Source organism: Cyprinodon tularosa, unplaced genomic scaffold (assembly GCF_016077235.1).
Source record: "Cyprinodon tularosa strain WSP-4 unplaced genomic scaffold, ASM1607723v1 ctg463, whole genome shotgun sequence".
Taxonomy (NCBI): domain Eukaryota; kingdom Metazoa; phylum Chordata; class Actinopteri; order Cyprinodontiformes; family Cyprinodontidae; genus Cyprinodon; species Cyprinodon tularosa.
In genome coordinates, this window is record NW_024039189.1 from 228426 (window position 1) to 242539 (window position 14114).

The 14114-nt window shown below is 40.8% G+C and overlaps 2 protein-coding genes across 3 annotated transcripts in view; one reads left to right on the plus strand and one right to left on the minus strand.

Annotated features, from left to right (window-relative positions):
• Nucleotides 1-3797, plus strand: part of LOC119793894 (calcium-binding mitochondrial carrier protein Aralar1-like) — a 42582-nt gene extending 38785 nt beyond the window's left edge. The window contains exons 15-18 of the mRNA XM_038301182.1: nt 973-1111; nt 1337-1495; nt 1611-1701; nt 3264-3797. Coding sequence (XP_038157110.1) covers nt 973-1111; nt 1337-1495; nt 1611-1701; nt 3264-3450 — 576 coding nt within the window. The 3' untranslated portion in view covers nt 3451-3797. The remainder of the gene's footprint in view (nt 1-972; nt 1112-1336; nt 1496-1610; nt 1702-3263) is intronic.
• Nucleotides 3745-14114, minus strand: part of LOC119793895 (dynein, cytoplasmic 1, intermediate chain 2a-like) — a 29763-nt gene continuing 19393 nt past the window's right edge. For both annotated transcript variants that reach the window (XM_038301184.1, XM_038301183.1), the window contains 8 exons: nt 13579-13704; nt 9394-9540; nt 9199-9312; nt 8705-8838; nt 7614-7758; nt 5637-5777; nt 5420-5545; nt 3745-5031 (listed from right to left, as the gene is read on the minus strand). In XM_038301184.1, the coding sequence (XP_038157112.1) occupies nt 4918-5031; nt 5420-5545; nt 5637-5777; nt 7614-7758; nt 8705-8838; nt 9199-9312; nt 9394-9540; nt 13579-13704 (1047 nt within the window). In that variant the 3' untranslated portion in view covers nt 3745-4917. The remainder of the gene's footprint in view (nt 5032-5419; nt 5546-5636; nt 5778-7613; nt 7759-8704; nt 8839-9198; nt 9313-9393; nt 9541-13578; nt 13705-14114) is intronic.

The following is a 14114-nucleotide window of genomic DNA, read 5'->3' on the forward strand; positions in this document are numbered from 1 at the left end:
TGATGAAACACATAAGCAGCCTTTATGGTTGGGAGAGCGTGTGTAAGAGTGCAATCAGAAATTAAAAAACAGTAGAACCACAAGGTCCTTGTGTCCATTTTTTATATTTTCCTTTGAAAACCAGAAAAAGAAACAGAAAATAAACCACAAAAATACTGAAATTTGAAGTTTATCACAGACTGAAAAACAGTCTATAGCGACGTTCCACTGTCACATTTGAAGCATTTTAATCTTGTTTTTGTAACCTGACGAAAATGCAAAAGGTTGAAGTTTTGAAACTATTCATTCTCAACTAAATCAGCCAATTTTCTGCTGTAATGGCTCATCTGATATGCTGACAACTTTATTTTTTCATAAACTTTAATGAGTTTTCAAACCTCAGAGAGTTTATGGGAAATATGATCATTCACATTTCCTTCTAATAGTTCATTAAAAAATTAAAGTAACCAAAACACCTCAATTAAATTTGTTTTATATTCGCACTTTTGCAGATAAACTTCTGTGTTTGAAGAAGCAATATGTTTAAATGGACATAACTTTGATGGGAAACGGAAAACTTACAGATCAAACATTATATTTGACTGTTTGCAATTTTCCAAACCAACGTTGAACATGCAGTGGAGTCGCAGCAGCAAATTAGTGAGGGATTACACTTCCTCACTGCTCCCCTCCAGATCCACGTGTCTGTACTTACAGCTTTTTCTTATTTCTTTTTTTTCTAAAGTTGGCTTCCTCTTGGTAAGTCAACACGCTGAGGACCTTGATGGATCTGTCTCCAGAGGCCCGGTGCTTCAGCTCTCCCTGGGGCTCTTCAGCTCCATCATCAATACTAAAGCCCCCCTGTAGGCTGAATAAATCAGCTCCCCCAGCCTCTTAATCCCTGCAGACAAACCATCCTTACCTCTGTCTGCTGCTCATTCATCAGTCTCTGAGCCGATGCTTTTGTTTATATTCTTTTTTTTTTCCTGGTAGGGAGCCAAAGCTTGCTTCCTGCGTGACATCCCCTTCTCTGCCATCTACTTCCCCGTTTATGCCCACACCAAGGAAAAGCTGGCAGATGAAGACGGAAGGCTGGGCGCGCTGCAGCTGCTGACCGCCGGAGCTATAGCAGGTAAACATCTGGGAGGACGGCGTCATGTTGTTTTATAAATGAACGCGCCGCATTATCGGCTTAGAAAAAAAAAAAACGCCTGTCGGTTTTTCCTTCCTGTTGTTTCCTCGTCAATAGTCTGACTATATAGCGATCACGCCATGAAGGTATAGCCATCTCTATCTCAGATTGAAGCCACCTCTGCATACCAAAACCGCTACGTTATGTGTTTGTGTGACAAACAAGGTGTACCGGCGGCGTCGCTGGTGACCCCTGCCGATGTCATCAAAACCAGGCTCCAGGTGGCGGCTCGGGCGGGCCAGACGACGTACAGCGGTGTCATCGACTGCTTTAGGAAGATCCTCAGAGAGGAAGGCTTCAGAGCATTTTGGAAAGGCGCAGGAGGTAAGGCCAGCACGGCATATATGCACATCCATCAAGCTGAGCTGCGAGTGTTTCAGTGACTGCATGAGATAAACCATTCAGTTGATGACCTCCGGTTCCCTTCTTCGTCCCTCAGCTCGCGTCTTCAGATCATCGCCGCAATTTGGTGTAACCCTAGTGACCTACGAGCTGCTGCAGAGATTCTTCTACGTTGACTTTGGTGGACAGTAAGTACTTTGTGCGTTTAGAAAGGAGCAAAATAGGAACGGACATGTAAAAAGTGCCTTGAAAAAGTATGTAACTTTTTCATCAGCTTCAGAATTCACCTCATCAGTCTTGTTTAATGCATTTGTTCTCCCGAGGCCTCGGAGGTTTGTTAGAGAACATAGATGTAGATCAAGAAACAAAAAGTTCTGCTGCGTTTAAAGCAGGGTTAGACTATAAAACAGTTTTCCAAGCTTTGAATATCTGGAGCATGGCATCACTGATGGAACCAGCTCTGGAGGAGCTGCAAAGATCTGCTGTTCAGCCGGGCTAGATTTTATGCAGGAAACTATCTGAAGGGGATCCCAATAATCTGACAAGCATAAGGTCATTAGGAGTTCACCACAAACATTACATCAGAATTTTTAGCCTTTAGGGCAAAATGCTTTATCTGGTAGGGAGCTAACACAGCACTGCACCCTAAATACATTAGCCTCACCTTTGAAAACTGCAGTGGCAGCATCATGCTGTGGGAATGCTCTATCGACTCAGTGGGTTTGATTACAAATGCACACCACACCCCTTCAATGTCACATTCAGCGGTGTGCATGAACACGTTCAATGAATACGTTCCTATTTTTAGTGAACAAATCAGTTTGGAAGTAATGAACCGGAACGAGAGTGACGTCCACTCTGAGAATACAGAGATACACAGCTCATGTCCAATTGATAACACTTTTCATTGGATAATGTCAGGTTTTATGGCACTTATTACAGCAAACAGCATGACAGACCAGCATGTGTACTGCTAGTACTAGTCTGCGAATTTCAAACTTAACTGCTGGTATTTTTGATGCCAGTTTAGCAGAACGACTGGCAAAGTTTTCTGAACTAAGAAAGGAAGACTTGGACAGAAGAAACTTGTGTTTTTTATGCAAACTGTTTCCACTGGGACTTAACAAATAAGTCTGTACCCAAGCCACGTCCACTTTAAATTTAAAGCGACACATCGAGTTAAAGCATCTGAGCTTTTTTGGGAAACATCTGCTACTGAATGAGGAACGTAAGAAATCATTTTTGATGCAGATCTTTTCCGGAGAGCCTGAATATTCCTGTATGTTTCTCAAGTTCTTTGTAATTCGGACCTAAATTCTTTTTTTTGAAAAAGTGAAGTATAAACATGAGCCAGTTCATTTTCATCTGTGTGAACTGAACTTTGAGCCTGTTCTTTGAACTGGCACAACATTGGTCACATTTATATATCACTTTGTGATGCTGCCCTTAACTCCCAATCGAATAAAGCTTGTAGCTGTAATGCGACAAAATTACTAGTAAGCTTGATTTGGATGAGGCTCTGTATAACAAACCTGCAGACAGGAATTTATCAACTAAACCGTTCCTCCCACCTTGATTACAAGTTTAACCACTTTGGGTAAAGTCTGGTTTGGACATGTTTGTTTCAGCTTTTCTTTCTGTTAAACAACTAATTTTATATACGTTTCTGTTTGTGCATGACAAAGAGAACAGTCTCCCACGGGAAATATCAGTTTCTATGTATTTAACCAAAGTTTCCCTCTCCTTCCAGTCGTCCTGCCGGCTCCGAGCCTGTTCCCAAACCCATGGTGAAGGACCTGCCCTCTGTGACTGCTGACCATGTCGGAGGCTACAGTCTGGCTGCTGCAACCTTTGCCGGAGTGGAGAGGAAATTTGGTTTGCATCTGCCAAAGTTCAAGTCCTCTGGAGGGTCCAGACCCGAGACTCAGTCCTCATAAACAGCTGCAGCAGGAGGGCGGCATGTTCCTCAGATTTCAAGCTAATGTATCAGAGAGCTTGTTTCACTATAGATGCTGCATGGGTGTGGCTTTTCTTATCTTTTCTCTGCTTTGCTTTCAGTTTTACTGTACATATTGTACTTCTGTAAAGAGGAACATTATGGCTAAGTGAAGAATTACTCCTTATATTTCTGGGTGTGTATGACAGCTTTGGTGTGCATGGGTTATATTTAACAAAGATGTACAGATATTTTCAAAATATTTATTTTGAAATCATAACTATGGGACATGGGATGTAATTTAAGTGTATTTATTGTATTTTATTGAAATAAATCATTCAAAGTGTTTCTACTGTGAAACATACTTTCTCTGGTTCCCCCCAAATCTAAGAAAATCTATATGGATCAGCTATAAACACCTCTGAGCAGATACAGCATGGAAGATCATTCGGTTGGATTAATATAAAACAGCATTAAATAGAAATTCTGGACTTGTTTCTAAATGAGTAGAGATGACAACTTGAGCTGCAGCTACAGTCAGAAACTAACATTCACTCATCTTCTTTGGAAACTTTTCTCTCATCAGGATGGGAGAATGCATAAACAAAATAATATGAAATGAATGCAGGTCGTATCTGTTCTACAAAGAAAAGAAACAGTTCTGCATATGCATGGTGAAATACACCATCACATTTCAAATGGGATAGATAAGATAAACCACATTCTATTGGGCCATAGACAATCAAAAGATGTAAGAAAACTAGTTTGGATTTTCAGGAACAACTTAGAAATCTCACATAAACTAGAAAAAATCTGCAGGGTTGTACAGAGCACAATCAGAGACCAAAATGCCAGCTATCAGAGATATGACTGTAAAGAAGTGTGGTTTCTCTATATGTAGATATACATACCAGTATCAAAAAACAGCTCTGCTCTAGTTCCATTCCATTAAGAGGCTGAATGATAAGGTTTTTCATAAAAAGCCTCATAATAATGAAAGATTTGAGGTTAAAATGAGTGAAAGTCAATGTCTGACTGTAACTCCATTAGATTATTACAGCACTGGCTTATTTTCGACCTGATTGATTTATTACAGCTTCAATGGGAACAACAGCTACAGCTTGGCTGACATCTGTGGGTTTGTGCAGCAGTGCACCTATTTGGCTTAAGAAACTCAAAGTTAAGGCTCGACATGCTCCAACATTTGACAGGAAAAGATTTTACAGTTAAACTTTAAGGCATCTGGTTGAAGAGAAGACAGACAGTTTTTTTTTCTCCAAATAATACGGCTTAATGTTAGTGTCCCAGTTTTGATAACCCTGCTGCTTGGATCTTTGAGGAAGGCTGGTTGATGGTATTCAGAAACTGTTTACACTTTTATTCCTTCAGTCACTTTTGAAAAACAGGGCCGACAGTCACCATCACCCAGCTGGACCCTTAAACACCGCATGGAGCCACGGAGGAGAGCTCAGGCAGCCAGGCGCTGAGCAGCCAGCTCCTCTGCGTCGTCTCTGTTTTCGTTGATCTCCGCCAGCGTGCGGACGAAGCGCGTCCACTCGTCGTTTCGTGGAACTGCAATTTGCTGTGAGGGAGAGCCACAACAGCAGAGTTACTCCGACGGCTTCTAACCATTCATGCCGATAATGGCTAAATAACAGACTGAACAGAACTGCTCAGGGTAGTTCATTAAATCTCCTAGATGGTCTCTTAAATACATCTCATTAAGCTGAAGTGGCTATTTTAAATAATTAATCACTCATTTATGCAACAAAGCTCAGGGCTTCTACAGTTTGCATGTCAAATATCTTCTCGGGCTCATTTTTATTAAAGAGTTGTCAAAAACAGGGATAAATTCATGACTGGACATATTTTCCATCTTTTTTTCAAGGTTTTGATACAAATCCAGACAATGAAACCACAAAAGCCAATATGATTTACCTTAAATTAGATTATGAGTCATGTTTGCTCACCTCTCCAACCTCATATACAAGAACACGTCCGTCAGAGTCCCCAACTGCAATCTCTCTCCCAGTATGAGCCCATCTGACCCTATTGAGGGCTGGGTTACCCTCCACCACAACGCTAGCAGTGGGCACCTGAAACAACAACAATCAGAAGATGAGCTCCGCTCTGCAAACTCTGCGTGGGATCTAATGCAAGACTGGGTTAGAGGAGGAGGGAGCGTACTTCTGTGTCATTGTTTAGGTTCCACAGGTCCAGGTGACCCACTCCGTCCACACATGCAAACAGAGCTGGGTGAGTGGGAGACCACATCACGTCATACACGTAGTCAGAGTTGTCTTCAAACGAGTACAGCGGCTTGTTATTCTGCAAAATAAAAGAAACGTCAATGCTTTTTATGCAGAGTAAAACAATGCAGGCTTCTGCACTAATGTCTTCAGGCAAACTTTACTATGCTGATACTTCTTAGCCAGAGGTGGGTAGAGTACCTCAAAATTGGACTCAAGTAAAACTTAAAAAGTAGCCATCCTAAAAATACTCAAGAGAGAAATGTATTTGGTAGAAAGGCTCTTAATGTGCAGAGTAATTGATCTACTTACTATATAAGATCATAACAACTGATCTAATGTTTTACAACATGATGTAAAGTTCAACAAAATCTAAGCTTTTAATTAGAAAAAAATAAACAAAGTACATCCATGAATTACACAACAACAAATTTAAATGGAATGAACACGCTTGAAAATAGATATCTAGAGTTATAAAACAATAGTCGAGGTATGTCAGAATAGTGTAAATTACAATCTACTGTATTTTTATCAGACCTGCAAACGACACAGCAAACTCAGCAAATGGAGAATAGCACAAAGCCAATAAGCCTTGAATACAAAAAGGATGAAAGTCAGTATTTATTAAGTGAAGTTACTAGCAATGGATGGAGCACCCAGACATTTTACTCTAGATAGTGATACTTTTTCATATTTTACTTAAGTAAAAGTAGAAATTACATCCATCCATTTTCTGACACGCTTAATCCCAAGTGGGGTCATGAGGGGTGCTGGTGACTAACTCCAGCTGTGTACGGGCGAGAGGTGGGGTACACCCTGGACAGGTCGCAGGTCCATCGCAGGACAACACAGAGACAACCAACCGTTCACTCACTCACTCACAGCTAAGCACTCACACCTAAGGAGAATTTAGAGAAGCCAATTAACCTAACAGTCATACTTTTGGACTGTGGGAGGAAGGCGGAATACCCGGAGAGAACCCACGCATATCCACGGAGAACATGAAAATTCCATGCAGAAAGACCCCGGGCTGGGAATCGAACCCACAAACTTCTTGCTACAAGGCAGCAGTGCTACCCGCTGCTAGAAATTACAATGCAATACAAGTATTCCTAATGGTACTTGTTTTATTTTCAAATAGTTACCCAAGTAAACTCGTTACTATCCACCTCTGTTCTTAGCATTGATTGCACATTGGTAAATAGGGTGAACAGTTAGAGTCAAAAGGAATCCAGCTGAATTTCAAGTACAAGGAAAATCAGCTGTTTCCAAAATACGTAACATTTAAGCTTAAACTCCGTGACCAGACTGGTTCTTTAGAAACTAGAAAAGAAAAAGGCTACTTTGTTGAACCAACAGCACTACATATTTAAATATGGACGTTTCTGTTCACTTTAATTTGTCTATAAACCTCACATTCCAAGTCTGGTGTAGATCTGTAGACAAAATCAGGCTTTACAACATTTTAGCTCTTTGTCTTGCTGGAAGGTGGACCACGGTCTTCTGTCTCTAAACTTGTGCAGCCTATAATACATCTGAGCAGCTTCCTTATCCCCACAGCATGAAGCTGCCTCCACCACGTTTCATTGTAGAAACGAACCTGTGAGACCTTCAAAGAACAGGTGGACTTTTTCCCTGATTGAAAATCCTGTAGCACTGCATTAAACTAAGAGGTAACAATAAAGGCGGGCTGACTAAATCAAATCATTCATTTCTTCTTTTTTTTTGAGTGATGGAGCGATTTGTGTCTACGTAAATAAATCCAAAACATGGGAAAGGTGACTATGCTAGGAGCTCTACCCAGCTGACCTAAAACAAAATAAGAGAAACTGCAGTTTAAGAAACCTCTTGAGGTCTGTTAAGCCAAAACTAAAAGAAAGACCATGCTAGTGTTTGTCTCCTTCAGTGGCTTCACCTTGGTGCTCCACAGTTTGACGGTCCAGTCGAAAGAGGAGGTGACAAACAGGTGGGAGAAGTCCAGCGGCCCTGCAGCTGTGTGGCAATGGATTCCTGTGATGGGCCCCTGGTGGCCCTCAAACATCTCACTGATCCCCGCTTTGCTGAGGAGATAAGCAAAAACACAAATCTGAATAAGCAGGATAACAAGCAACAGATGTACAGAACTGACCCCCAGATTAAGAGATGCACGCTTACACACTGCAGCAGCATTAGTAATGAACAGCGAAAACCTAAAAGGTTAACAGTTAGCTGTGCAGCTTGTGAGTATTTAAGCATTTCATTAAGCTTGAAGGGAATCAACGGGCACAGATGGACCTCTCCTGGACATGCTCACAGCAATCATTTACTTATATCATGTAATTACCAGCAGGGAGGCAGAAAGTGCCTGTGTCCCTTCAACCACATGTTGCAGAGCTGTTATCCAACTGAGGCTCTGATAATTAATGTAGAAGGGTAAATACTCAGCATGAGTGATGCTTATGCATTATTAACTGCAATGAGAGTATCACACCATTGTAAATGAGGTGGAAAATTATTCCCCCCCAATTACAGAGGTGATTCTGCAGTGCACAACCTCGCAGCTATGCCTTCTGTGGGTACCCTGCAAAGGTGGCCGAGAGGCTGCACTGATTCAGGCCACATTTCTGCACTCAGGGAGGGCAGAGTCCCAGACTCACAAATGGCAACACTGTGGGATGAACTGCAGTTTTTAATTCTCTCTGGAACAACTAACTGTAAACAAGCTGTCTTTGGCACAGAGATGCACCGAAAGGGGAAAAAATGATTTGTTTTCCCCTGCATGTGTGCCCTGTTTATACTGAGTCCTGAACAAACATAACTGACAAGCGAAAAAGAAAAACAGGATGACTGGGCAGGAGTGAAACCTCAAACAGCAGGAGATCAAGTGTTGGATTCGGGCTGTGCTGGGAAGCGAGTGGGCTTTATTTATTTGACACCCGCTCCGAGGTGGGCTTAACAGGTTGCCTCAGTTTCCTGTAGGAGTTAAGAAAAAGAGACGTGGAGGGGAGGGGGATTCTGTGGTCGAACCTGCCATGACGACACGACATGTAGACGGAGCCGTCCTCGCTGCCCACCACAAAGTTGTTGACGTCGCCAAGGGGGAAGGACATGGAGGTGACGGCGACGGCTTTTGATTGCTTGAAGGTGAGCTCCATGCTGTCCTGTACAGAGGAGGGAAAACAAGGAACAACATCCGTTAACATGGCCCCCATTTTGGGATTTATGTTAATAAGCACGCTGCCAAGTGCAAACTATAATAAATCAAACCACGGTTCAGTCAGGAAGAATCTAAGTCACTTTGACGTTGAGGTCTGCACAGGATGAGCTGTCAAAAAATATTTCCTTCAAACTGAGGAATCAGTTAACTTGAACCTTAAAATCATGCCTGAAATAACATTTTGCATGAATGAGACAACAGAAAAAAGGTGAGCAATACTTGGAATGTTTCAGTCTTCAGGATGTCAGGTTTTTCCTGCAGCCTACAGCCTGAACTTAGAGTTATTAATGGCTGCTGCTCTCACCTGAGGCTGGGAGAGCATATCCAGACTCCAGGAGCAGATCTTGCCGTCTGTTGAGATGCTAATCAGGTTGTGGGCGTTCTGTGTGCCGACGACATTTACACAATACACCGGGTGCTGCAACGAGAGCAAAGGTAAATTTTCTGCCTCTATGTTGAGGAAAAATACAGTCCCCCCTGTGTGATGCGTCTACAGTACCGTGTGTGCTGCTGCAGACAGAGGGGTCCTCTGCACGGGGGTCCTCTTATTACTCCTGTTGTCCCACAGAACGATCTGTCCCGAATATGTCCCTCCTACCACAATGTTCGGGTGAAATTTGGCGAATGCCGCAGACATAACAGCAGACTGTAAAACCAGAAGAAAACAGGACAAAAAGTTAGACCTCTGGATTTTGTCAAATAGTTATTATTGCTTAAACGAATAATATTTAGCAGGAAAGATCGACTCATAGTTTAGGGTCAATCAACCGTGTTTAAAACAGCAAAGAAATTTTAGGTGATTCATTTTTTGCTTTGCCATGTAGCATTTCTGAGATGACTGATCCTACAAGCTGAGCTAGTGGTCATGGCTCATTAGAATTAGAAAGGATTAGAGAACTGGTAATGCCAAATTCATTTTATTCATCCATTTCTACATTTTTGGCTTCCAGAGAGAAAGACGTTCTTTGAAACCTTTGAAATGTTTGTGCAAATTCTTTATACAGACTATTTGAGGATCTTAAAAGGTCCTCTTCCAATTTTGGCTTTTTCTTTCCCCTTGCTAATTGTCTTTGATTATTGTGTTTGATTTAGCCAGTTCGAAGATCACTTTCAGATAAACCAAGTGATTCACACAACTACCAGACTGAACAGCATGACCTTTATGCTCTGGAAAAAGACTGGGGGAAAAAACTAGAGAAAAAAAAAACAGACAAACTCTCCAGAAAGTATTACAAAAAAAGTTAAAAACAATCCACTGGACTTTGTTTCCAAAGTTTGAACGGATCTCTTCTGCTCTGTGTCATTTGATAGTAGATTTTAGTCTAAGCTGTCTTTAGCTGTTGGGAACAAGTCTTTGTTGTCTACATCTTAAATTGAAACGAAGATGGTTCCTATAATCTGCAAGTTTCCTAAGCAATTTCTCATACTCACGCATTATTCCAAGGGAGTGCAACATGCTGGTGAAGATTCTCAGTCATCCAGGTCATGGTCATTACAAAAAAGTAAAAAAAAAAACAATCCACTGGACTTTGTTTCCAAGTTTGAGTTTTTGCAAGTTGTCCAGAAAGTCTAATGATATGCACTATCCTTCATATGTTAATAAAAAAAATGCACAGAAAAAAAAAAGTGAATCCAAATCAATAGAAGTTTTTGTCCAGTTAAAGATTGCTTTTTGTTTGCTTTCTTGCCATAATTAAATGTTTCAGTTCCTCAAGTATTAGTTTTAACTAGAGAGGAATTGGAAGAATTGTGACTCACTCCTAATTGCTTTCTATCAGCCCTAGTAGATGGTTTTAAAAGCAACTTTGCGCAAGTTAACTCAGTTAAGTTTTTCTTTTTTTGCTGATACGTGCCCTTACATTTGTCCAAAGTATAAAATTAGTTTTCTATTAACAGCAGTTGCCTCTATACACTGAAAAAATGGAAATGGAAGTAAGTCCTTTTTCTTAAAATAAGGGCATTTTTTTTCTTGTAATGAGCAGGTAAGTGAGACACTGCAATTGGAATAAGATAATTTACATTTGAAATATGAATAAACAGTCTCCTATTTCAAGTGCATAATATGTAATTATATTATTTTAAGGGGAAAAACACTAATTCCTTTGGCTTGATTATCTTATTTACCTAATGAAATTAAGATTAAATAAGAAATGTTTGCTTATTGTTAGATTGTTTTTGCAGAGTAGGCTCCATTCATCACTTCAGGACAGATTGATTCTTGTCGTTTTCTGTGAAGCTACGTGTACTCTCGCTCATCTGGCTACTGTGTTGAGTCTCCGCTGTGGTTAACACATTAGCGCGAGACGTTCCATATTTATAACTTTCTTACCCCAGAAGCCATCACACCTCTATGTAGTCGCAGAGGCAGACTATGGTGCTTTTCCTCTTCTACCTTTCACATTCACAACACTTGTGTTATTTGAGCTTGTCACCGAGGGGGCCAACTTCTGCAAAAGCTTTGTAACTTGCACTAAGCTCCTTTAAATGTCAGCATCTAGATGTAATTTAGGTTTGGAATTGTTTTTTCTAGCCAGTCAGAGTTGAACCTTCCTCAGCCAGAAATCTAAATTAGAACTCTTGAAACAGCAAAGTAGCGCCTGATCATCCCTTTGAAAAGCTCTATTAGGTTCATGTTGAAGAAAATCTTCCACAGACCTCTTATAAAAAGTGCAATAAATGAGTTGCAAGAGAAGAGCTTTAAGTCTCCTCTGAAGCATGGAGGAACGCTGCTCTGCTGCTGATCGGCTGGTTCAAAGCAGGCTACGATATAATCAGCTAAGAAGGATGACAGAACTCAGGTGTTGTGAAACTTTTTTGCTGTTAAATACTACAGAGATCATGAAGTGGGAAATAAAAGAGCAGCAATTGATTCTATACTCAAGGTTAAACTGTCAAAACTACAGTCAGCAGCATGAGCTGGATTTTTTTTTACACCATCACTCTTCTTCATCTGGAGCTCACAGACCCACAATCAAACAAATCTACGTCAGATTTAATCAGTATTTTTGCTGAAGTCTGCATTATATAAAAACACCTCTATTTTTATTTTGCTTTTCCTTTTTTTTTGCTTTAATTTTCTTTTAATAGAATTAAGCTGTTATATGTGGACGCACTTTATATACTGTATATATCGAATGCACCCTTTTCTTTCTTTGGCACATTCTTCTTGGACTATTTGAGCTGATGTAACAAGTACATTTCTTCACTGTGAGATCAATGAAGTCAATCAATCAATCATCAAATATGTTAGTTTTATTCTTTATACATCATGTGCATTGTTACTTTGTTAGCCAGATTAGACAGAGTAGAAGGCCTTCCTTCACATGGTGGATGTCACTGTGTTTATGGAGGCCATCTAATCAGGACAGCCTTCGTGTCTTTAAAAATACACAGGATATGGGCACATCTTGGAGCCGGACTGATAAAGGAGAGCTATGTGGAATCATGGGGTAAAGAGGCAAGATACATTAAGTTCAAGGCATGGATGGCATGTCAGTTTCTGATACGGACAGCTCAGCATCCACCTGATGCAAAACATAGACTCATGAGGTATAAGAAGGAGGAGATGACCTTGTTCGGGGCTCAATCTTTGCCGGACGCTCGCTGACGTTTTTTGAGTCCACAGTTGTGCAAGCTCCAAGCATTTTCTCTGTCCTGTAACGACCTGATCTGGAATAAACGCTGTTACTTTTTTACTCCTGTTTAATATTCCTTTTTTTATATGGTTTATATGGTACCCAGTTTGAGTTAAGAGTAGTAAATAACTTGCTCCCAGGTAAAGAACCGGTAGGGAAGTTCCGAGGCGCAGCTGCCTTCAGGGGGACCTAACTTCCATATTTAACAACTACATTCCAGGATATTCTACCTCTAGGTTATCATATGACATGACAGAGCTAACTCACCACCTACCTCATATCCTACCACAATATTATTGACCATTAATTTTATGATTAGGCTTCATACTGATTAAGATTCATAATAAAAGTAAAAAGAATAATTAAAAGTAATGTTTTTTCCCAGAAGCAGAAATCTGATTCACTCCAAAAGAGTAAGAGTTTTTATTTTAATCACAGCTAAGGTCTTAGATTCACTCTCACCACTAAATCTCTTCATCAAAGAACCTTCCTGGAGCAAAAACTAAAACTCAGCGTTTTTGCCAATTTGGAAGCACAAATCAAAATGCATTCACACTCCTGTTCAGCTTTATTCATCTTTGGAGCGCAGCGAGCCGTTTCCGACATCCGCTCTGAAGGCAACATGTGGTTCTACTCAACTCGTCTTGGTGAAGGAGCCTCAGGGCGAGCATTATAACGAAGCTGAGCAGAGCTACGGAGCTCAACTGGTCTCCCAGCTCACGCTGTCTGAACACAGAGCCCTTGTTTAGATGCACATGATAACCAGCCCTGCCCCCCACAAACCCACCCACACTTAATCCTGCTGCAGCTCCTGGAATCGGGGTCTTCTCCAGAACATGTGTTTGTGGAAAAGATGTGGCGGAGGTGAATGCCAGCGTGGTGAACTCACGGAGTACATGAAGGCGAGAGGGGGGGGGGGGGGGGGGGGGGGCGTAAGAGAATGGCTGGGTGGTGTTCCACACCCTCTGAGCACAGTGCATTGCGGTGAAGCAACAGCAACAAAAAATATATATAATAAAAGGGGAAAGAAGAGGAGAAATCTTTGGTACCTGACAGTGGAAGACGTACTCTGGAGTTGCTTTCTTGAACTTCATGTTCCAAACTAAAGCTACACCATCTGGTTCATGTGGAGCCTCCTCGTTGTTGTTATATGAGGCGACGAGCAGCTCAGGATACTAGAGAAAAAATAAATAAATTAAGAGATAAATAAGATGGAACACATTTATAAGAAGTAGATAATATAATGCCCAGATTTATCACCAGCATTGCTCAGTAATAAACTCTGCTTTAATGATCAAACTCATTTTCACCCCGCTTGCCTCTTTCATATTCTTAATATTACATTTTTATTCTTCTAATTTTTCATAAAAAAATTATTTTACATCTATTTTAAAAGCTCATCAAAGAATTTTTAAAACTGCAATAAAACCCAAACAACATCCAGATACACACAAACATTCTGTATGTGTGCAGGATGTTGAAGAGTTTTTTTTTTAAAGGTTTTAATGTTGCTCTGGGCTAGAAATATAGCGAACAGAGAGGTGGTGCTCAGTCACTGTCGAAAGTCATCACAGAATCTGGAGCG